This window comes from Lepidochelys olivacea (genome assembly GCF_965140295.1).
Source record: "Lepidochelys olivacea isolate rLepOli2 genome assembly, chromosome: 20".
Taxonomy (NCBI): Eukaryota; Metazoa; Chordata; order Testudines; family Cheloniidae; genus Lepidochelys; species Lepidochelys olivacea.
Window position 1 is genome coordinate 20,960,671 of NC_140430.1, and position 23,916 is coordinate 20,984,586.

A 23,916-nucleotide genomic window follows, 5' to 3' on the forward strand; every position below is an offset into this window, starting at 1 on the left:
GTGCCTTAGAGACATCCCGGCTCGCACACGCGTGTGCGCTCACACCAGCACCCCGCAGCCAGGCCAGTCGCCTCCTTTCACGCGGGGCAAAGTGATGGACAAAGCAGGGAAGAGACTTGTGCCAGGGACACGGACTGTCAGAAGTGGAACCCAGGAGTCCGGGCTCCCACCCCGCACCCCCTGCTCTAACCACCAGCTCCCACTCGCCTCCCAAAGCTAGGGATAGACACCAGGAGTCCTGGCTCCCAGCCCCCTGCTCTAACCACCAGCCCCCACTCCCCTTCCAAAGTGCAATGCTGTTCAGCAGCTATGGGTTTATTATTGTCGGGTGGGGGGGGAGCAGTGGATGGGAGGGTTTGTCATTGTAGGGTTGCGGGGGGGGCAGTGGATGATAGGGTTTATTATTGTAGGGTTGGGGGGGCAGTGGGCGGGAGGGTTTGTTATTGTAGGGTTGGGGGGAAGTCGGCAGCAGGGTTTGTTATTGTAGGGTTGGGGGGGCGGTGGGCGGGAGGGTTTGTTATTGTAGGGTTGCGGGGGGGGGGAGTGGATGATAGGGTTTATTATTGTAGGGTTGGGGGGGCAGTCGGCAGCAGGGTTTGTTATTGTAGGGTTGCGGGGGGGCGGTGGGTGGGAGGGTTTGTTATTGTAGGGTTGGGGGGAAGTCGGCAGCAGGGTTTGTTATTGTAGGGTTGCGGGGGGGTGGGTGGGAGGGTTTGTTATTGTAGGGTTGGGGGGGCAGTGGGCGGGAGGGTTTGTTATTGTAGGGTTGAGGGGGGCGGTGGGCGGGAGGGTTTGTTATTGTAGGGTTGCGGGGGGGGCGGTGGGTGGGTTTGTTATTGTAGGGCTGCGGGGGGCAGTGGGCGGGAGGGTTTGTTATTGTAGGGTTGGGGGGGCGGTGGGCGGGAGGGTTTGTTATTGTAGGGTTGGGGGGCAGTCGGCAGGAGGGTTTGTTATTGTAGGGTTGCGGGAGTGTTTGTTATTGTAGGGTTGCGGTGGGGCGGTGGGTGGGAGGGTTTGTTATTGTAGGGTTGGGGGGGCAGTCGGCAGGAGGGTTTGTTATTGTAGGGTTGCGGTGGGTGGGAGGGTTTGTTATTGTAGGGTTGCGGGAGGGTTTGTTATTGTAGGGTTGCGGGGGGCAGTGGGTGGGAGGGTTTGTTATTGTAGGGTTGCGGGGGGCAGTGGGTGGGAGGGTTTGTTATTGTAGGGTTGCGGGGGGCAGTGGGCGGGAGGGTTTGTTATTGTCGGGTCTCACACACGCTGAGCCTTGACTTTAAGAGAATCTCTGGTTTAAAGGGCAGGAATTCTGCGAGCAGGGAAAGGGCGGGCGGGTCCCTCTAGGCCCATGTGCGGGGGCAGCCCAGGAAGAGCCCAGCCACCCCACAGGGTCCCCATGGCCCCCCTGGGTCCCAGCCCTGCCGGCTCCAGATCCCAACGGCCGGCTCCGGCTCTTACCAGCTGCCCTGGTTCTGGGGTGGGAACGGGTCAGCCCCGCCTCCTCATTTACTGACCCCTGAGGACCTGTCCCCACAGCTTGGGGGGAACCAGTCCCTGGGTGGCGCTGTGGGCACCTGGCCTGGCCCCAGGGGGAACCCAGGAGTCCGGGCTCCCAGCCCGCTAACCCCTAGACCCCACCCCCCTCCCAGAGCTGTTCTGGGGGCACCGGGGTGCCCAAGGGGGTGCTGCTCTCTCTGCTGGCTGGTTAAACCCACTCCCTGGGTGGGCAGTCGGGTCCAGGTCTCGCTCAGGTGGGCAGGAAGGGGGGGGGGTGTCGGTCCCAGACTGGGCATAACGCCCCCAGGGGCTGGGGCCCTCCCCACCTCTCTGTCCATGCTCTGGTGCAGGCCTGGAGGGGTCAGACGAGAGGATCATGAAGGGCCCCCCTGGCCCTAGAGCCTGTGGATGTCAGGGCCCGGAGCATTTCCCCCCCCTTCCCTTTGCTAACACACACAACTCCCCCTACACACACACACAGAGCTACACACAGAGCTCTGTACACACACAGCTAATACAAAGAGAGCTACACACATACACACAGAGCTCCCTTTACACATACACACTCACACACACACACCCACACACCTCCCCCCCAGCCACACACCCAGCTACACACACACAGCGCTCCTACAAACACACACCCAGCGCCACCCACCCAGAGCTCACACACACACACACACGCGTCATTAAATTATTACAGCAAGAACTCAGACAAGCCCCACCCAGAGAACACCCCACAGGCTGGGTGCAGGGGTGGGCCGGGCTGTCAGTCCCTCCCTGGGACGATGAGCGTGGCGGGACGGATCCAGGGCACAGCAGAAAGACACACACCCTGCTCTCTGCAGAGATTTATTACACCCCGTGCTCAGTGCCAGGGCCCCGACCTGCCTCCAAAAACACCAACCCCTTCAGCCAGCGGGAGTCAGAGACTAGGTGGGGGATTATATGCGTCCACTCCACCCCCGAAGCTCACACAAAGAGTTGGTGTGACGAAGCGGGACTGTTCTTAATGTTTCCTCTGAATAGTGTGGGGGTGCCTCAGTTTCCCCTAGGCAGTTCTTAAGTCTCTAGGGGGTGGGGTAAGGGTGTATGATCATTGCAGAGCCCTAGAGGGCAGGTGTGTGCAGGGGTCTGGACGCAGACAATGGCCAACACCGTTTCCTGGGAGCTGATGACCTGGGCCCTTCCCCCCTGCAAGGTGAGAGCTAAAGGGTTGGAGAACAAAGAAATCCGGTGACCTCCTGGCCCCGGAAAGGGACAAAGTCCAGGGGAGGAGGGGCTGGAGGGAGTTTCAGTTTGGGGCTGGCTGGAGACACGGAGTGAAGGGAGACCGTGGTTGTCTGGCTCACTGCCCCCCAGAATGGACCCGGCTGAGGGGTCTGGTTCTCTGCACCTACAAGCTCTGTGTTAGACCATGTTCCTGTGGTCTAATAAACCTCTGTGTTACTGGCTGGCTGAGAGTCCCGTTTGACTGCGGAGTTGGGGGGCCAGACCCTCTGGCCCCCCCCAGGACCCCGCCTGGGCGGACTTGCTGGGGGAAGCGCACAGAGGGGCAGAGGAGGCTGAATGCTCCGAGGTCAGACCCAGGAAGGTGGAAGCCGGGTGAGTTGTGTGTCCTGCAGACAGGCTGCTCCCAGAGAGGAGACTTCCCCAGGGTCCTGCCTGGCTTCACGGGGAGCTGTTCCAGAGCATCGCCCAGGGACGCCATGTCAGTTGGGCATAAGCTTTCATGGGTAAAAAACACTACAGTGCAAATAAGCGATGGTCCCATAAACACCACCCTATACCGTAAACCTACTGACCGCTATTCCTACCTACATGCCTCCAGCTTCCATCCAGGACACACCACAGGATCCACTGTCTACAGCCAAGCTCTACGATACAACCGCATTTGCTCCAACCCCTCAGACAGAGACAAACACCGACAAGATCTCTGTCAAGCGTTCTTAAAACTACAATACCCACCTGAGGAAGTGAAGAAACAGATTGACAGAGCGAGATGGGTACCCAGAAGTCACCTAGTACAGGAAAGGCCCAACAAAGAAAATAACAGAATGCCACTAGCCTTCACCTTCAGCTGCCAACTAAAACCTCTCCAGCGCATCATCAAGGATCTACAACCTATCCTGAAGGACGACCCATCACTCTCACACCTTGCGGGACAGGCCAGTCCCTGCTTACAGACAGCCCCCAACCTGAAGCAAATACTCACCAGCAACCACACAACAGAACCACTAACCCAGGAACCAATCCCTGCAACAAACCCCCTTGCCAACTCTGTCCACATGTCTATTCAAGGGACACCTTCATAGGACCCAGCCACACCATCAGAGGCTCGTTCACCTGCACATCTACCAATGTGATATATTCCATCATGTGCCAGCAATGCCCCTCTGCCATGTACCTTGGCCAAACCAGACAGTCTCTAGGTAAAAGGATAAATGGACACAAATTGGATATGAGGAATGGTAACGTACAAAAGCCAGCCGGAGAACACTTCAACCTCCCTGGGCGTTCCACAACAGATTTACAAGTAGCCAGCCTGCCACAGAAAACCTTCAGAAGCAGACTTCAAAGAGAAACTGCAGAGCTGCGATTCATTTGCAAACTTAACACCGTCAATTTGGGCTTGAATAGGGCCTGGGAGTGGCTGGCTCATTACAAAAGCAACTTTCCCTCCCTTAGAGACTAACCAATTTATTTGAGCATAAGCTTTCATGAGCTACAGCTCACTTCATCGGATGCTACTGTATGCATCCGATGGTTAGTCTCTAAGGTGCCACAAGTCCTCCTTTTCTTTTTACTAACCATTGGGAGTGGCCCACGTCCACCCTGACTGAACTGGCCTTGTCAGCCCTGGTTCTCCACGGTAAAGTAACTCCCTCCTCTTCGTGTGTCAGTGTATCGATGCCTGTATCTGTCATTTGCACTCCCTGCGTCTGAAGAAGGGGGTTTTACCCATAAAAGCTTATGCCCAAATAAATCTGTTAGTCTTTAAGGTGGGAATGTTCTTAATGGTTTCTCTGAATACTGTGGGGGTGCCTCAGTTTCCCTTAGGCAGTTCTTAAGTATCTAGGTGGTGGGATAAGGGGGTGTATGATCATTGCAGAGCCCTAGAGGGCAGGGGTCTGCACAGAGAATGGCCAACACCCTGTCTCCTGGCAGCTGATGGCCTGGGCCCTTCCTCTGCAAAGGTGCCAGTTACCTGGGAGATCTAGCAGGCCACTAGGCCAAACTCAGGGAACACCTCGGTGCAGCCGGCTGGACAGAGATCAGCGCCCTGCCTCACCCCCGACCAGCCCCCACCACTTCGTCCACCTAGTGCCAAGGACTCTGATAGAAACAGCCCCAGGGCTCTTCGCCTCGGGCCTGGGGAAGAGTCTGTACTTATCTGGAAGAGAGACAGAGGGGAGCACTGGATCAGTTACAGGCCATGCGGCCCGCAGCCAGGGTGCCTGCCTGCCTCCCTCCCAGGGTCCATCCCCCAGGCCCAAAGCTGGAGCAATCAGCAGCTTTGGCAGGGCAAGACAGGTCCCTCCACACCTCTGAAGCATTGGGACTGACTGGGGAGTGAGGTCTAGTGGTTAGAGCAGGGGCCTGGGAGCCAGACTCCTGGGTTCTCTCCCGGCTTGGCCACTGAGGCCCCGAATGATGCAGGGGGCGGGACACGAGGCTGGCGGTTTGTTGCATACAGAGACGGCCATTTGCTTGCAGCCAAAACAGCTGCCCCTTATAATGACCCTGTAGCAGACTGCGGGGTGGGGTGGGGGGCTGCTCTGAGATCCCCCGCAGAGATGCCAGGGGTGCAAGGGTCACACTGCCCTCTTGTGGGCCAGCTCAGCACTGCAGTGTGTTCGGGTCAGGAAAGGGGACACCGACAGACCCTGGGCAAGGCAGGCGGGCTCGAACCTGGGGCTTCTGGAGCTTCGTGCATGAGCCTCTGTGGCATGAGCTAAAAGCCACGTGGCCCTTAGCTCAGGCTGTAGCAGACTCAGTAATCTCTAAATGGCCTAGATGGGACAGAGCCCCACCCCCCAGAGGTGTGGGGGTTACGCTGGGATCAGGCTCTGCACATCCAGCCTGGGATGCCTTCCAACTCCACCCCCCAGCTTCCCCCTCCCAGAGCTGGGGACAGAACCCAGGAGTCCTGGCTCCCAGCCCCTCCTGCTCTAACCACGAGATCCAACCCCTGCCTCCCTCTACCGCCCCAGCCCACGTTCCTGTCAGTGTGGTGGGGAGAAGTGGGGCTGGAACAACCCCACCCTGCAAACCCCTTTCTCTCCCCCCCAAAACCAGGGGAGCTGCACCAGGAAACCCCAGACTGAGACTATCTCAGCTATTAGAGGGTTAATGCCAAGCCCTTGGGCTGCCTGGCGGGGATTTTTACCTGCTGTCTTGAGTGGAAGGCGTAGCTCCCTCAGCTGCCAGTAGCAGTAAGTTGTTATACGGCTTGGCCCCCACAGGGCTCTCCCCCTTCCCACACTGACTGTGAGAAGAGCCTGGCTGAGCAGCCCAGGGCCTGTGCTCAGCCCTGTCAATGACCCCCCGACGCCCTCCCCCATCTATATAACTGAGACGAATCAGGTCATGATTCGGGTTTTCGGCCCAGGGCCGTGACGGGGTCTCAGGCTGGGTTAACCGAGAGTCCAACCTCCCTGCTCCAACAATGCAATGTAAGCTGTGCCCATGGGGCGACCCCCCAGCAGGGGGTCACTGAAACCGGCTCAAGAAATGGTTGGAAAAATGAAAACCAGGTCTTGCCTCCCTCCTACACCCCGCACTCCCCAGCAGGCCCTGTCCGGAGCCCCCCAGAGAGCACCAGTGCATCAGACCCCACAGCTCTCCTGGCAGCCCTGAGGCTGCAGAAAACCTGGGGCAGGAATTGCCAGCGGCAGGGCAAGGTGGGTTTGCTTCTAACCCTTTCCAGGCCCCGCGGGACACCCAGCCCAGGGGTCTGAGGGCAACCAGGCTTCTTCTGCCCCTGGCAGCTGGCTCTGCGATGCAACCGGGCTGCAGAGCGCCCCCTGCAGGGCTGCCTGGCCCAGCCCAGCTTCCCCCTGCTCCTTATCAGCCTCAATCAGCCTGTGCGAGAGTTTCCTGTGCCTGCCAGTGGCCCAGGACATGGTGTTCCCAGGAGGCAGGGGAGGGGCCTGCGGCAGCCAGGACCCAAAGCCGTGCCCAGCTGGGGGGCTGGGCAGCAGGAGCGGTGCCAGGGCCAAGCCCGGTCCCCAACCCCCTGCAGCAGGGGAGCCGAGCGTGGGAATCCAGCCGGGGCCGATACCGAGAAACCCACAGTGGGTGATTCAGCGCAGCGGCCTCAAACCACAGTCAGAGGGGGCAGAGGGCAGGGGGCGCACAGGCCAGGCCTTGGCACAGGCAGCCCCATGAGAGCTGGGCAGGATCGGGGCCTGCCAGCCTCTCACGAGGAGCCAGCAGCAGTGCTGGGTTCCCAGCAGTGGGAAGCAGGAGCCGTGCTCCGAAGCTGTCACGGCACTCTCAGTTCCCCTGCCTGGGCGGGCGCAGGAAGATATTTATAGAGGGGCCAGACGCAGACACAGCAGGGACTGATCCCACAGAGCCGCCGTCCTGGGATGCAAGGAGCTGGGACTGGGCCAGAGCCGTGGGCCTGGAACCACCCTCGCCCGCCCTGGGCCAGACCAATGGGCTTGGAACCCCGTCTGCCCCAGGCCAGACCAATGGGCCTGGAACCACACACCCCCCCTGCCCGCCCACCCCGGGCCAGACCAATGGGCCTGGAACCACCCTGGGCCAGACCAATGGGCCTGAAACCCCCTCCCCACCCCGGGCCAGACCAATGGGCCTGGAACCGCCCGCCCACCCCGGGCCAGACCAATGGGCTTGGAACCCCGCCTGCCCCAGGCCAGACCAATGGGCCTGGAACCACCACCCCGCCCGCCCAATGGGCCTGGAACCCCCTCCCCATCCCGGGCCAGACCAATGGGCCTGGAACCACCACCCTGCCCGCCCACCCCGGGCCAGACCAGTGGGCCTGAAACCCTGCCCTAGCCGGGCCAGACCAATGGGCCTGGAACCACCGCTCCCGCCCCCCGCCCCGGGCCAGACCAATGGGCCCATCTAACTTGGTATCTAGCCCTTCCCTGCAGAGAATCTCCTCCTGTTTCCGGCGGGGTTGTTCTCGGGCCACCTGACCGTCAGGCTGGGGCTGGAGGATTTAGTGGTTAGTTGTTATCGTTGGAGTCTCATCTTTAGAGAAGCACAAAAGGGGCTTTAGAGCAACTAGCATCCGGAGGCACAACCCTCCCTCTCTCCCCCACACACTGTGGGGTACAATTGGCCCTGTTGCACCAGGTGCTGCGTAGGCCCCGCCCCCTGAGATCAGGGTCCCCCTCGCGCCAGGCGCTGCACATACCCAGGGGCAGCCCCTGCTCCAAAACGCTCACAATCTAAATAAGGAGGGAGGGGAAAGTGAGGCGCACAGCAGACAGGGACAGAACCTAGGAGTCCGAATGGCAGCCCTGGCCCACCCTGTTCATTACGAACGAGAGCTCCCACTGCCCCGGTCTCTCTGTGCTCCCCGGGGCGGGGGGCTGCAGCCAGAATCCCAATTTTTCTCGGCCCATTGTCCCGGGCCCAGCGCAGGGCCTTGGACCCACTCAGCTGGGGGGAGGGTGCTTAGCCCAGCTCAGGACCCGATGGAAGGGGGCCAGGCCTCCCACGGCGCAGCCGCCCCGTTTTCCCTTGTTTACATGTTGCTCAACAGCTCCGAGCTGATGCTGTCTCTCCAGCAGCCCTTTTACGGCGCAAGACCCACCCAACGAGCCCCCGAGTCGTGTTTTCCTCCTCCGCTGCCCCCCACACCCTTGCCCAGACTGGTCGCGGGCGCTGCTGACCTGAGCCGGCGGGTCAGCCCTAGAGCCGGCGGGGCCGTGAGAGGTCCAAGCAGGCCGCTACGGCACAGGAGGGACACCAGCAAGGGCAGTGCCAACTGAGAGCAATGCCAGGGGCTGCACGACGAGGCAGCCCCTACCCCTGAGAGCTCGCTGTCTCAGGCAGGAGGGGAAACTGAGGTGCAGAACAGGGCAGCCCAGCAGGTCGTGGCAGAGAAGGGGGCAGAGTGCCCGTCTCCAGGTTCTCACCAGACCACACTGTCTCTCCAGGTCCCTGGGCTGTTCCTCTGCCCCCAAAGCTCTTCCAGCCGGACCTTCCACCAGCTCCCCCAGCTCCAGGTGCTGGTGATGTTCTGGCCACTGACTCTGTGCCATGAGGGGGCAGGCAAAGGAGCATGAGCAGCTCCCGGGAGCAGCGGAGCGGAGAGAGAGGTCCCAGGCCAGATGCTTCCTGCACGGAGCAGGGCCTGTCTGCACCCAGAGCCACGGGAGCAGGGCTCAGCAGTGCCAGACATGGGGCAAACGCAGTGCCCACACTCAGGCAATGTCTTAGTGGGAGATGAATGGATGCTAGTGGTTAGAGCTGGGGGCAAGGAGGATGCACGCCAGGACTCCTGGGTTCTTTCCCCAGCTCTGGGAGGCAAGTGAGGTCTACTGGGTTATAGCGAGAAGCTGGGAGCCAGGACTCCTGGGTTCTAGCCTGGCTCTGGGAGGGGAGGAGGTCTAGTAGTTAGAATGGGGGCTGGGAGCCTGGACTCCTGGAATTGGCAAGACAAGTGGAGTGGAGTGATTAGAGTGGGGGGACCAGCAGTCAGGATTCCTGGGGTCCATCTCTGTTCTATCACTTACTGTATGATCTGGAGCGAGTGCCTCAGTTTCCCCACAGTCTGGGAATGGGGGATGATGCCCTGCCCCTCTAGACATAGAGGCTTCATGGAAGTTAGCAAAGTGCTGGGAGCGGCTGACAGGGGACGACAAACCCCTAAACCCCGTCCTAGCTGCCCTGCAGACCCACCGGGGGTGCTGCACTCACTCTGCCAGACGCCACAGGGGCCTTCGGCTAATGCCGTCACAGAGCGCTTCCTTGTTATGGCCAGGGCAAGAACCCAGGAGTCCTGGCTCCCAGCCCCTCCATCCCAGCCTAACTACTAGACCGGGGGGGATGCTGCAGCGGTCCAGAGACAGCAGCTCTTGGGGGACCCCCCCAGCCGCTCTGGGTGCAGATCCATGCCCTACAGCAGGGCGGGGGCTGCCGTGCATTCGGTCCAGCCGCACCAACCACCCAGCCTGCCAGCCTTGGCAGAGGGGCACTGGAGACCCAGCCCTAGGTGTCCCTCGCGGGCAGGGCTGGGTGTTGTATGGGGGGCTCTCCCTGCCAGAGCCCAGGATGCCCCACGCTGCTCTCCCGGGCCTGGGAGGCACGCTGGCAGTGCCGCTGGGGGTGTGATGTGCCCAGGCCTGGGGGTGTGAAGGCAGGAGGGCGTGCTGGGACACGGACCCCCGGGCTAGCAGGGGAGGGTTCACAGCCAGGTGCCCGCCGCTTACCAGCCTTTCAACTTGCGGTGATGCTCCTGAATGCTCCTGTTCACCCGCAGCCTCGTCAGGAAGGTGGGCGAGTTGTTGGGGAAGAAGATGGGGGAGTGGGGGGGCCTGAAGGCCGAGCCTGACTTGGGCCGGGACTGGGGGCCGCTGGAGGCACCAGGGGAGCTGGGCAGAAACGTCTCGTCGTCCTGTCTGCTCAGCAGCTCCAGCTCGGGGATCCGGGGCAAGCTTCTCCTCTTCCTCTCCTGCGCCATGGCCGTGGTGCCCAACCCCCGGGGGGACCCCAAGTCACACCCTGCTGTGTCTGCCAAGCTCCGGGTCTCGCAGGGCACAGGCTGGGCAGAGGAGGGCAGCGGTGCCAAAGCGGTTCTGGCAGAGACGCTGGCAGGTCAGAGACACCCGGGCGGCGCAATCGGGCTGGCAACACGGTTCAGCTGTCAGCGTGCCCTTGGCAGTGCCCTCCTGGTGCCACGCTGGCCCGGGGCAGCTACCGCTCTGGGAAGCAAATGGCTGACAAAGTTTCTAGCCACTCGGCTGCTCCTGGGCTCTGGAAGTGTCTTGCAGGGGGGGTCTTGGCGCAGTGGGTGCCCCCGGATCTGGGGTTGTGAGGTGCCCCCGAAAGGCCGCCCCCCGTCAGTCGCCCTTCCTCGCCAGCGGGGAGGGCAGGTTCCTCCAGCCCTGCCCAGCTCGTGGCTTTACCCTCCTTCCGCTCTCTCTGAGTGCAGCAGGAACAGGAAAGCCCGGCCCGGGCTCCGCCAAGCCCCAGTGCTGAGCGCCCGGCCGCCGGCTCCGGACCCTCAGCCGGGGAGAGGGGGCCGGCCCCTGCCCGACTTCCCTCCCCTCCCAGCACAAACGCCCCAGCCACTCAGGGGCAGGCATCCGGGCTGCTTCCCAACCCCCTGCCGGAGGGCTGGGATTGTGGGTAAGGGGCAGGGCTAGGAGCCGAGGGATCCAGCTTCCCTTCCCAGCTCAGCCACTGATTCCCTCCCGCCCTAGGGAGAGCCCTTTGCCGCTCCGTGCCTCAGTTTCCCCAGGGGCGGGGTAAGAGCCCTCCCCTTGGTTAGAGCACAGCCTGCTTTGGGGCAGGAGCCCCAGCCCCTGCTGACGGGGGACACCTGGCTTCCAGTCCCAGCTCCTCAGGATGGCCTTGGCCAAGTCCTTGTCCCAATTAGTGCCTCAGTTTCTCCTTGCACCCCTTGTCTGTTTTGACTGTGAGCTTTTGGGGGCAGGGGCTGTGTCCAGACTGTACTCGGTGCAATGTCTGCTCTCCGCTGCTTTGTTTACCCCTCTGTTTACCCTGGGACCCCAGCCCCTGCTCTCCCACAGTACAGACCCACTCCAGTCCCGGCCCCCCCAGCCCCACTGGCCTCTCCACCTCCTGCCCTGTCTCATCTGCCTCACACCTCCCAGCCCACTGGATGGGCTGGTCACAGGCACTGCCAGCCCAGCCCCCCCCAGCGCCAGCCCAGCCCCCCCCAGCGCCAGCCCAGCCCCCCCCAGCGCCAGCCCAGCCCCCCCAGCGCCAGCCCAGCCCCCCCCAGCGCCAGCCCAGCCCCCCCCAGTGCCAGCCCAGCCCCCCCCAGCGCCAGCCCAGCCCCCCCAGCGCCAGCCCAGCCCCCCCCAGCGCCAGCCCAGCCCCCCCAGTGCCAGCCCAGCCCCCCCCAGCGCCAGCCCAGCCCCCCTCCAGTGCCAGCCCAGCCCCCCCAGTGCCAGCTCAGCCCCCCCTCCAGCGCCAGCCCAGCCCCCCCAGTGCCAGCCCAGCCCCCCCAGCGCCAGCCCAGCCCCCCCCCGCGCCAGCCCAGCCCCCCCCAGTGCCAGCCCAGCCCCCCCAGCGCCAGCCCAGCCCCCCCCAGTGCCAGCCCAGCCCCCCTCCAGTGCCAGCCCAGCCCCCCTCCAGTGCCAGCCCAGCCCCCCCAGCGCCAGCCCAGCCCCCCCAGCGCCAGCCCAGCCCCCCTCCAGTGCCAGCCCAGCCCCCCCCAGCGCCAGCCCAGCCCCCCCAGTGCCAGCCCAGCCCCCCTCCAGTGCCAGCCCAGCCCCCCCCAGCGCCAGCCCAGCCCCCCCAGCGCCAGCCCAGCCCCCCCAGTGCCAGCCCAGCCCCCCCAGCGCCAGCCCAGCCCCATGCATGCCACAGACACTGCTCTGCCCATCTCTGCCAACCTCTTCCAGCTACAGCTCAGAGCCAGTCTGGCAGCCTCCCCCCGGCCCACCAGCCACGCTCCTCTGGAAACCCCGAGACCACATTCCTCACTCAGGCCGTGCGTCCTTTGGGGGGTCCAGCTCAGGCCCTCCAGCGGCCTGGGGCCTGCACCCCCTGCTCTTCTCCCTCTGCACCGGGTCTCCAGGCAAGCACACCCACAACCCAATTCACCCACCAGCTCTCTGCTGACGCCCCACAGCTGACTGTCACCAATGCGTGGGGCTGCGAGGGACCGAGGGGTCGCCTAGTCCAGCCCCCAGCGCTGACCCCGGGCCAAGCAAACACCGACTACCCCTGACAGGGGTTTGGCCACCTGCTCTTAACCCCCGCAGTGACGGGGATCCCACAACCGCCCCGGGGAGCCTGGCCCACAGCGTCACCGCCCTGAGCGTTGGATCGTTTCCCCGGATCTCTAACGAACCCTCCCCGGCTGCAGACAGAGCCCCGGACTCCTTGTCCTGCCCCAGTGGCCCTGGAGAACAGACCCTCTCCCTGCCCCAGCCCTGCGCGTGTGAGGCCAGTTCTCAGGGCCCCCCCAGGCTTCTCCTCTCCGGACCAAACAGGCCCGGGGTTTGTAACGTTCCTCGCACGCGGGCTGGCCGAACCTTCGCTCAGTCCGGCCGCTCTCCTCTGGGCGCTCTCCAGCGTGTGTTAGAATCACAACACATTGAGATAGAAGGCCAGAGCCAACAGCCGTAACGTCACCTACCCAAACGACACACACACACAGACAGCATCCTCATACCCAGCAACTCACAACCGCTTCATAGACCCCGCCCTGGACTCCTTTGTACAAGATTTGGTGCAACTACAGGACCTTGGTTGCAACAATGATCTATACGGTCCCAGTTCATGTCAATAACGTCACACCCTTCCCACGTGCAGGACTCTGCACTGGTCTTTATTGAATTTCAGCTTGTTGATCTCAGACCAATTCTCCAGTTTGTCACGGTCGTTTTGAATCCCAAACCTGCCTCCCGAGTGCTCCCAGCCCCTCCCACCCGGGTGTCATCCGCCCATTTCTAAGCGCGCTCTGCACTCCACGATCCACGTCGTTAATGAACATATTGGACAGTCCCAGACCTGACCCCTGTGGGATCCCCTGGAAATGCCCCCCCCCAGTCTGACAGTGCCCCATTGAGCACTACACTGGGTGTTCGCTCTCTCAGCCCGTTGTCCCCCATGTTACAGTCACTGCCCCAGTCCCCGTTCCCCTGGTTTGCTCATGGGAAGTCAGGTGGGCCTGTCACAAGCCCGTGGGAAGGGCAGATCTATCCGCTGCTCCCCACAGGCCAGGAGCCCTGTCGAAGGAGGTGGTCTGGCAGGGTTGGCTCTTGACCAAGCCGTGCTGGCTGTTCCTCCTAACCCCACTATCCTCCTGGTGTCGGCAGTCCCATTGTTTAGTCATTTGGTCCAGGATCGTTCCAGCTCTCGGAGTCAGGCCGACCGGTCTGCCGTGCCCGGGTCCTGCGCTAAGTGCTCTGTTTGCCCTTCTCCCGTCCCGGGAGTCTCGCAGAGCAGCGCGAAGGGCTCCAAGACGGCTTCAGCCAGTTCCCGACGTGTCCTGTGACTTTCCACAGGCCCTGCCAACTCAGACGCAGCCAACTAATTGAAATCTGCTGCGGCCAGTTCCTTCCCGGCTGGCTCCCCATCTCCTCGGACCTGGCCCACGGCCAAAGGCAAAGCTCAGCCCCTCCCTCCGGCATCCCTCCTGGATGTCTAGCCACCAGCTCCAAGCCGCCTCTCCCAAGACCACCCTGCTCTGCCCTTTCTCAGACCCTGGGACAATGCCAGCACCTGCCTGTCACCTGGGCGTCACCTTCGACTCGCCCCTCCCAGCCAGGCTCCAGCTCTTACCCGTTCTGTCCTGGTGACCGGGCGACGATCTGGCCTCCCCCCCCACCCCCGGGGCAGAGCAATGGTCCCTCTAGCCCAGGGTCCTGTCTGAACGGACCAGGGCAGTTACTGAGCGATCCATCCTGGTGGCCGCTCCCAACTTGCAGCAGAGAAGGTAAAACTCTGGCCCAGGCTCTGATCAGCTCAGTTCTGCAGCAGCCTTCGCTGCGGCCTGGCCAGACGCAGTCCTGCCCCGCTCAGCTCCATGCCGAACGCAGCTGCAGAGACCATTCTCCCAGCCGCTCCCCTCCTCTGCATCCCTCCACCGGCCCCCTTCTCTGCATCCCTCCATCACCTCCCTTCTCTCTGCATCCCTCCATCGCCTCCCTTCTCTCTGCATCCCTCCACTGGCCCCCTTCTCTCTGCATCCCTCCACCGGCCCCCTTCTCTCTGCATCCCTCCACCGGCCCCCTTCTCTCTGCATCCCTCCACCAGCCCCATTCTCTCTGCATCCCTCCACCGGCCCCCTTCTCTGCATCCCTCCATCACCTCCCTTCTCTCTGCATCCCTCCACCGGCCCCCTTCTCTCTGCATCCCTCCACCAGCCCCATTCTCTCTGCATCCCTCCACCGGCCCCCTTCTCTGCATCCCTCCATCACCTCCCTTCTCTCTGCATCCCTCCATCACCTCCCTTCTCTCTGCATCCCTCCACCGGCCCCCTCCTCTGCATCCCTCCACTGGCCCCCTTCTCTCTGCATCCCTCCACCGGCCCCCTCCTCTGCATCCCTCCATCACCTCCCTTCTCTCTGCATCCCTCCATCACCTCCCTTCTCTCTGCATCCCTCCACCAGCCCCCTCCTCTGCATCCCTCCACCGGCCCCCTCCTCTGCATCCCTCCATCACCTCCCTTCTCTCTGCATCCCTCCACCGGCCCCCTCCTCTGCATCCCTCCATCACCTCCCTTCTCTCTGCATCCCTCCACCGGCCCCCTCCTCTGCATCCCTCCACCAGCCCCATTCTCTCTGCATCCCTCCATCACCTCCCTTCTCTCTGCATCCCTCCACCGGCCCCCTCCTCTGCATCCCTCCACCGGCCCCCTCCTCTGCATCCCTCCACCGGCCCCCTCCTCTGCATCCCTCCACCAGCCCCCTTCTCTCTGCATCCCTCCACCGGCCCCCTCCTCTGCATCCCTCCACCGGCCCCCTCCTCTGCATCCCTCCACCGGCCCCCTCCTCTGCATCCCTCCATCGCCTCCCTTCTCTCTGCATCCCTCCACCAGCCCCCTTCTCTCTGCATCCCTCCACCGGCCCCCTCCTCTGCATCCCTCCACCGGCCCCCTTCTCAGAGGCAGAGCTGGGGGCTGAGCAGTGACCCCCCCGACACATTAGAAAGTTGGCACCCGGAGTCGGTGCCTCGACAAGGAGCCGCGTGTTAACGTCTGAAGAGCCGCACGTGGCCCCGGAGCCCCAGGCTGGCCCCCCCGGGCTAGCACATCAAACACCAGCTGCTGGGCTTCGCTGTAAGGCCATGGATGCCCTAACCCCACCCTGCCGAGCATCTCTCACTCCCCACTGCGACCTCAGCTCCCGGCTCCAGTCGGTCCCTGATCCCAGCCTCCAGCCCCCACTGGGGACGTTTCCAAACTGGCCCCTTGGCACTTCCCCTCCCCCGGCCCCGCACAGAGCCCCCTGGAAACAGCCCCCCTGCTCCTGCAAATCCCTCCTGAGAACCCAGCTCTGCCAGGAGGCTGAGAAAACCCCTGAGAAGGGTCCGGCTGCTGGGGGGCTGGGCCCACGGCCCGTCACGCTGGGCGGGGCTGCCCACTGTCCCCTTGGGCTGCCTGCCTGCCTGTGTCCAGCTGCTGTCTCCTGTCTGATACCAGGACTGGCAGCTCTGTGGGACAGTGCCCAGCTTTTTGGTCTGTGTCTGTGGCTATGAGAAAACCGGTGACGTCAGTGAGCTCACACCCGGAGCTGGGCAGCAGCTTCTTGGGGAGGAGCCTGGGAAAGGGGCAGTGGTGAGGAAGGGACCCGCCATGCAGCCACGGGCGAGGGGCCCTCGGCCTGGAGGAAACACAGGTGCCTGGCAGCGCAAATCCAGAATGGGAGCTTGAGCTGGGAGGCAAGCAGGGCTCTGGTTATAGCCAGGGGCTGGAGGCCAGGACTCCTGGGTTCTATCCCCAGCTCTGGGAGGGAAGTGGGGTCTAGCAGTTAGAGCAGGGGAGGCTGGGAGCCAGGACTCCTGGGTTCTATTTCTGCCTCTGGATGGGAGCGATGACATCTGCCCAGGATCGTCCCTTTTTTGAGGTAACTGTCCCAGATGAAATGGTTCGGACGTCCCAGTTACTTGCCTCCGAGGTGGCCTCCCGAATGACACTGTAGGTGCTCTCTGCGCAATGCTGGCCCTGCTGCCGTACCAACCCTGGGGACAGGGGGGACTGGGGGTCCCCCCACATCCCGGTCCCGGCACCCAAATCCGCAGACATGGAAGAAAGGGAACAAAACTCACCAGTGTTTCACTGAGCCGATGCTGCCATCTACTGGCCGCTGCCTGGCTCTGTGCTGACGGTCAGACAGCGGCCAAGGCGGGGGCACCTGCTCCTGCCCCCCTGCCCTGCCCTGCCTCTGCCTGGCACCCGGCGGAAGGGCAGGACCCAGAGAGCATCAGCCCCGCACTAACCATGGTGGGGGGACGTGCGACGTGCATTACTCCCGTGGCTGGAGCGTCAGGGCCCCCCTGTGCTGCTGGGGAACAGTGAGTTAGAGCAAATGGGGCAGGGAGTCAGGACTCCAGTGGGTCCCGCCCCGGGCTCATCAGGCAGAGGGGGAACTGAACTGGGGTCTCCCGCACCCTGGGAGTGCCCCAACCACTGGGCTAGCGGTTAGGCCGCCACCGTCCTGGCCCTGGGCGTTTTGGGTGGAGTTAGGTGCGCGGTGCCCCAAGTGAGACAGCCACCCCCCCGGCCCATCTTCACCGCTTGCAGGGGGGCTGGGCGGCCGGCACCTCGCGGGAGGCAGCCGTCCGCATGCCCGGAGGCTGAAACCTCGGTGCCCAGGGAGCGGTTATTGCAAACACTGAGGTGCTGACGGGGGTTTGTGGATCGCAGTGGGGCCTAACCCGGGGATTCAGGCATGAAGTCTCTTTGTGGCCCGAGCACCTGCAGGGGAATAGGGAGCCCTGGCTCTTCCGTGGAGCCGGGAAAGGTCTTACAGGAGCCAACGGCAGGAAGACGGAGCGAGGCAAACTCAGGCTGGGCACAGGTGCCAGTTTTCAAGAGGCAGGTGACTAACAACTGGGACACATTACAAGGGTGGAGCAGGATTCTCCATCACTAGCCAGTCTCTAAATCCAGGCTGGGACCTCCGCTCTAGTTCAATCGGGGACGAATCTGGGGCCGTGGGGTCAGACAAGGGGGTCCCCGGGGTCCCCTCTGGCCTGACACCCTAGGAACCGCACTGCCGACGTCTCTCAGACGCTCCCCTCCTCTCAGTACGGTGCCGGTCACAGCTTCAGTCATGAGCCGCCCATGGGGCTCGGGCGTGACCAGCGCAAACGGAGGGAGCAAAGCGCCGGATCACTCCTCGCACCAAGGCCACAGCACAGGGTCGGGGGCTAATAAGGCGCTGGGGGAAGACGGAGAGGCCCCTGCTGTAAGCACTGCAGCAAGCTCAGGGAAGGGGGTTCTAGGAACACAGAAAATCAATGGCCTCCCTGCCCGTGCCTTACTCCAATCATCGGCGACTAATCTGCGCTCGTTACCACTGTCTCTCTGAGTTACTGTCGGGGGGGGCTCCGAGGGATGGGGAAAGGAAGCAAGGACCCAGCGGTGTGAGTTAAGCCATGAGGAGACAGAGGTCAAGGGCTCCAGGGCCAGTTTTGCACAAGGGTCTGTGCGTGCTGACGGCATGTGTGGGATTGCACGGGCCGCGAGTGAAAACGCAGGCCCGGTAGTGCATGCTCAGAGATCTAGGGGAGGGGACCGCCTGGGAGCTGTGGAGCTGCTGTAATGACCAGCTGGGAGCAGCCAGGGGCAAGGCACATGGCCCTACAGAGCCTGGGGATTCTGCCCCATATTCCTGGGCACCTTCTCTGGGTGCCTGGTCTGCTAATGAGCTGTGGGCCCAGCTGGTCTCGAGCACTCCTGGGACAGCAAGCGCTGCTGCAAGCCAGCCCCTGTATTCGAGCCCCTCCCTGTATTCGAGCCCCCGGGAGCTGAGCTCTCTGCTGGTCAATTGGGCAGGGTCAGAGAAGCGCCCCGAGACCGCTCCAGGATCCGACACTGGCCCTGGAGCGACGGGCTCCTGGGGAACAGAACTTGGTCGCAGGGTGCGCACACCACCCAAGGGCTGCAAGCTGAAGCCAGCCAAACGCCGACTGAGAGAAGGGAGGGTCGCGAACTGGGCTGTGGTGGAGTCAGCAGCCCTGGCCAAGGAGCGCAGGGCAGCCCCAGGGCCTGCTCTGCAGCGGGGCAGGATTCCTGAGCAGCACCGCGTGGGACTAACGCCCGGGAATCTGCTGCCCAAAGCAGAGCTTTCAGCCCCGGAGCAGCCTGGTCACCCGGCTGCCTGCCCTCCGCTCAGCCCTGGCCACGTAACTCCACCCAGCTCCACAGCCGGGGCCTCCCTTTTCACATTCCCCGCAGTGCCCGGTCGATACTGGGGAACGCGCTGTTCTCTGCCTGCCGGGAGGGGAAGCAGGTCTGGGGCATGCAGCAGAGCGAGGGCCAATTTCACTGGCAAGGCTGCACTGTGCCGTACTTGGCAATTAATGCTCTAAGCTCTAACTACCATTGTTCTGGCTGCTCATGGGGAACAGCTGCTGCCTTTGGTCCCCCTTATCCAGCCGGGGGGGGTCCCTTGGGAGCTAACCCCACTGTTTGTAAGGCTGTATGGCTGCAAGGAAGGCAGCCCGGGAGCTCCGACCCTCGTCCCTCCCATCCCAGGGGCTCACAGCGCTCCCCATGGGCCCAGAGACATCATCAACTCCACTTGACGGGGAAACTGAGGGGCAGGGAAAGGTTAAGTGATTCAGCCAAGGTCAGGGCTGGGAAGAGAACCCAGGAGTTCTGATTCCTGTTTGCACTAGCGAGTACTCCTCCTCAGAGCCAGGGAGAGAACCCAGGAGTCCTGACCCTTAGCCCCTCCCTTCTCTAAGTCACTGGACCCCACTCCCAGCTCATTGCCCCTCGTTCTTTGGGTCCCGTCCAGCCCCTTTGCCAGATGATCGGCTTGGCCTGGTCAGGAAGAGCACACCAGTTTGTGCTGCTGCGGGCTGCAGAGCCAGCTTTCATGCCCCCGGCAGGAGGGGGCTGCGGGGGGTGCCTGGTCCTGCCTCCCGAAACTAGAGGGGGGCGCAGAGCCAGACAGCCTGCACTGACTGCTGCTGGCATATCCCTTTGGCACGGGACGGCCTCGCTTGCCAAGAAAAGTGGGGGTGGGGCTGGTCAGTGCCTGGCACGGAGACTTTCCCTGCCAGCCCCAGGGCTGCGGCGGGCGTGATGCCAGCGGCTCAGCAGCGGTGCTCTTCGCCTCGATCTCGCCGGCTGGGCTGCCTTTCGAACGAGGCTTCAAACCAAGCCGATTTTTCCTTCCCAGGCCAGCTGCCCTGGGCCTTTCTGCTGGGGAGCCCCTGAAATCTCAGCTCTGGCCACCCACTGCCCTGCCTGGCACCTGGCACGTGGGGCTGGGATCCCACAGCTGGCTTCTTTCTTGGCACTAGCTGGAGGTGCCCACGCCCCTGAGGTGGCAGGGCCGGGCCGGGACCAACCGACCCTTTGCCCTGCCTCAGCCTGTTCTTCATTGCAGGTTTTGGGACGTCTCTCAGGGCCATTCCCTGGCGCTGGCCCCAGTGGGAAGCAGGGGAAGGGGTCGGCGCACGTCCTATGAGACACTTCTTCCCAGCCCCTGCAGGGCTCCCTGCACCGCCCCCGCCCCCACCCCCACACAACTAGACCGCTCCCCACCATTGCGTGTGAAGACACGTTCCAGCTTCTCTCCACACGTGGCTTGTGGCATGGATCTGAGCAGCTAAACCCCACCGGCAAGCCGCAGGAAAAGAGCCTGTCAAAGGCCCCAGCTGACATCAGGGCCCCATCCTGCCAGGTGCTGCACGGATCCCCACCGAGATCACAGCCCCGCCCAGACCTTGCCTGTAATGCTTCTAACACAAAGGCCCCTTGTGAGGCAGCAGGGAGGGGGGAGTGTTGACCTGGGAATGTGCCCTGGGGAGGGGAGACCTGAGAGCCTGTCACCTGAGCCAGGAGGGAGAGGTGACACCTCTGCCCGGGAATGTGGACAGAGGCTGCAGGAGGGAGCCTGCTGGGGGGGTTCAGTTTCAGTTTGGGGCTGAGGGGAGGAACGCAGGGAACTCCAGGGCTGGGGTCTAGGTTCCCTGCTCCCCCAGAAGAACTTGACTGAGGGGTCCTGGGGGTCCCCACAAGCTCTGTTTGGGACTGTGTTCCTGTGGTGCAATGAACCTTCCGTGTTGCTGGCTGGCTGAGCGTCTCAGTGGATCCCAGGAAGAGGGGGGCAGGCCCTGGACTCCCCCCCACGCCGTGACACCCCCGCACTAGCACCGATTCCTTGCCTTGTGAAAGTTCCCACAGGGCCTATCTCGGGGGGGAATCCGCAGCCGGCTGGTCCCAATGGGGCTGCTGCCGACGTGCTTTTCCCCGGTCCCCACACCCCGTCCCCTGCGGCGCCCTCCCGGGGCTCTGTTCCAGCAGCTCCCAGGCGTCACGTGTCCTGGGGACATCCTGCACGGGTCACGCCTGCCCCCCGCTGATTGCCCCTTCCAGCCCTGGTGAGAGACGGATGCAGCGAGACCTGGCGCACCCCTGTGGTCCACTGCTCCGCGGCAGCTGGCTGTGCTGGGGACCCAACTGGGGCCTGATTCTCCGTCACCCCGTCCCTGGGCTTCATGCCCCCTTTGCCCTGGGGTCAATGAGAGTCGCCTCAGGGCTGCTGTACCTCATGCTGCGTGCCCCACAGGGAGCCGTGAACAGCCTCAGTGCCCACGCTCCCAGCCCCTGGCCATGCCGCAATCCACCCTCCCCCTGCCAGGGGCTGGGAGCAGGACCCTCGTACCAGCTCCACACCTGCCAGGGAGGCCCCTGCTCGGAGGGGAACGCCAGGGCTGTCCCCAGCCACGTTCAGGCCCCTTTACGCCACCCCAGAGACGCCCAAAGGGGCCTGAGGGTCACTGAGAACCAGCCCCACCGACTGCACTAGTCTCCTCACAGCTGGCAGCTGTACCAGAGCTCCCCTCTCCCGCCCGCCGGTGCAAACCCAAACCCCTGCGATGGGATGAACGAGAGCGTCCAGCCAGCGGGACCCGCGCGCCCCATTCTGCTGCTGCTCATGGCCTGGCTGGCCATCAGCCGACCCGGGGGAGACTGGCTGTAGCTGAGACAAAAAGAAGGGGGCAAATCTTTTCAAGGGAGATATATTACTAGTGATCTGGTAGCACATAAGGAACCCAACTTAGACTGGGCCCTTGTTGTGTGGGGCGCTGCGCAGACAGGGCTGGGATCTGGGCAGCGCCCGGCACGAGGGGGCCCTGATCTCGGCCGGGGTCTGTATGTGTTACCCTACTACATGTAATCATGAGCACGTCGATTCGAGAGAGAAACTGAGCGTGAGGGCGATTCAAGGGGAAGGAGAAACCAGCCCCATGACGTGCTGTCCTCGCAGCAGCCAGCCGGGTGCCCTGGGCTCCAGCTCCCCGCCAGGTGCTGCGGACAAGCCCCTGGGAACTTGCCCAGAGCACTGGCCCAGCTCTGCGTCCCTAGAGGCAGCTGCTGGCATTTGACCCACGCTGCTGAGACCCTGTGCCCCAGCCCAGGAGCTGAACCCGCCCGCGGTCCCAGCCTCTGCCCCAGTGTTTGCCGGGCCCTGGGGGGCGGGGAGGGCGGGGGGCTGCTGGCCCAGGGAGGAGGAAAAGCCACAGCCAGGAATTGAGCCGATACATGAAGTAAAACCCACAGCCCAGCAGCGCCCGAAGGGTGGGAGGTGGGGAATAAACTGGGGCTTCCACCAGGCTCTGGGGCCTCTCCCATCGCCACCTGCATGGGTGGGGAAACCAAGGCACGGAGGGGAGGGCCCCTGGCGAGAGGGCGCAGGGCATCTGCAAGGGGATTAGCTGCACTGTGCCCACCCCTCGTCATTCGCTCCACCTGGACTGAGCGTGCCGCCGGCTGCGGGATCCGGCCGCAGTGGGGCGGGTGTGGACGTGACCGCCTGGAAGGGCAAAGGGGATCCAGGCCCTTTGGGGGGCAGTGACACCCGTGCAAAGGCAGCCTGCGATACACGGCACCGTGCTTGGCATGCGGCTCCCGCTGCCGGCTGCCAGGGGGCGCTCTGAGCAAGGCAGGTGCCGGCTGCTGGGCCCCGATCCAGGCGAGGGGGGTCAGGGCCATGCCGCAATGATACTGCGAGGAAACGGGCCAGAACCGGCGCCAGATCCCACCCCCCGCCCCGCCCCGCCCCACCCCGCCCCGCCCGCTGGTGGAGCTCCCGATCCCCAGCCAGCCCCTTCTGGCTGCACCTCTCCCAGCCTGTGCAGCGGGGACCCCTCTGGGTGCCAGAGCGCTGCTGGCGAGCTGGAAGTGCTAGAAACAGAAGCCGGCACTGGATCTCGGTGGGGTTGAGGGGGGGCGTGTGCACGAGCAGAGTCTCTCTCTAGCCAGACGCCCTGGGAGTCCCTCCCATGTGGGGGTGGCAGGGCCCGCACCGCAGCTCCTAACGGCCTTGTGACGCAGCCCCCGAGGCCCCTGCCCTGGCCCCGCTCTCAGAGCACCCCAGCTGCCGGCTCCCCCACCCCCCCGGTGCCTGCTAAACCAGCCTGGCCCACGCACACCTCTGTTGTGAACTGGGTGGGGCTCAGCACGCGCTGGGGAAGGGGCGGGAACGGGACCCACTGGTTTGCTGGAGGCTTGGAGGTGCCAGGGTTGCTGACGGGCACTGGGTTACTGCAGGGCTCGCATGGGCTCCGCATCTGAGGGTGTCCACGTAAGCTGCACATCGGCCTTCTACACGGGGGTGGATCTCTCCCTGGGATGAACCTACCCCACTGCTGCCCCACTCCGGCCACCTCCCCGGGTATCTCAGAGAGCTCCCGGGAGGAAGCTGAGCAACCAGCTAGTTTATCCGGACGAGTGGGTCAAGTCCATTGTGCCCCACGCTACCTGAAGCCAGCGTGGGCTGGCAGGTGGGGTCCTGGCTGTGACCCAGGGGACAGGGGTCTAGCCCCACTGTGCCTTGGACAAATCTCTGCCCCCATTCCCTGTTGCTGGCCCCCCTCTCCACACCTGAGCACCGTATCCCTGCGACAGGTGGAGTGCACACAGCTCTGGGAAAGTCCCTGGTGTTACACTGCGGGGCAATGCTGGCAGGCACGGCCGCACCCCGGGCTATCGCGTCCCAGCTCCCAGCTTTGCAGAGGTGATCCTGGGCAGCCCCGTGACCATTGCCCCTGGCGGTGACTTGCGCCTGGCAGGGCCCCAATGCCCGGGCTGTGTCCGCCCTGCAAAGGAGGGTGTTTGTACCCAGTCCCGAGAGAAGACAAGGCACTTCCATGGAGCTAGCCAGGGTCGCCCCTGGGCTTGGCCACCACCAGCTCCATGCAGACAGAGATGCCACACGCAGGCAATAAACAGTCTGCCAAAACCAGCACAAGGCCAGCTGCCAGGAAGAGCAATCAGACGCATTCCAGGCTCCGGTGACGGGGCCCAGCCGGGCACATGGCTAGAAGCAGTAGGTTAGCTGCTCGGGGGGTGGAAATTGTCCCTTCTTGGAAACTGCCAATTAGCAAAATGCTTTATCGCAGCATCGTCCAATGGCAGGTTGAATTTATGGCCTGCTATAACCTCAGCTCATGCCAGGAGGGGCGAGTAGAACCCGGGGGCCCAGGTGCTGTTAAGGGGTTTGCCTTGAAAACATCTTTCCCGAAAAAAATCAGTCTCTAAATAACTGCGGTGCT

General features: G+C 63.4%; 1 protein-coding gene across 4 annotated transcripts in view; it reads right to left on the reverse strand.

Annotated features, from left to right (window-relative positions):
- Positions 1-23,916, reverse strand: part of PDE4A (phosphodiesterase 4A) — a 153,835-nt gene that overhangs the window by 31,792 nt on the left and 98,127 nt on the right. The window contains exon 1 of one of the 4 annotated variants that reach the window (XM_084609947.1): positions 9,909-10,724. The exons of the other annotated variants lie outside the window; for them this stretch is intronic. Within the exon in view, the coding sequence (XP_084466073.1) occupies positions 9,909-10,159 (251 nt within the window). The 5' untranslated portion in view covers positions 10,160-10,724. Of the gene's footprint in view, positions 1-9,908; positions 10,725-23,916 lie in introns of those variants that run through there. 4 annotated transcript variants of the gene reach the window in all.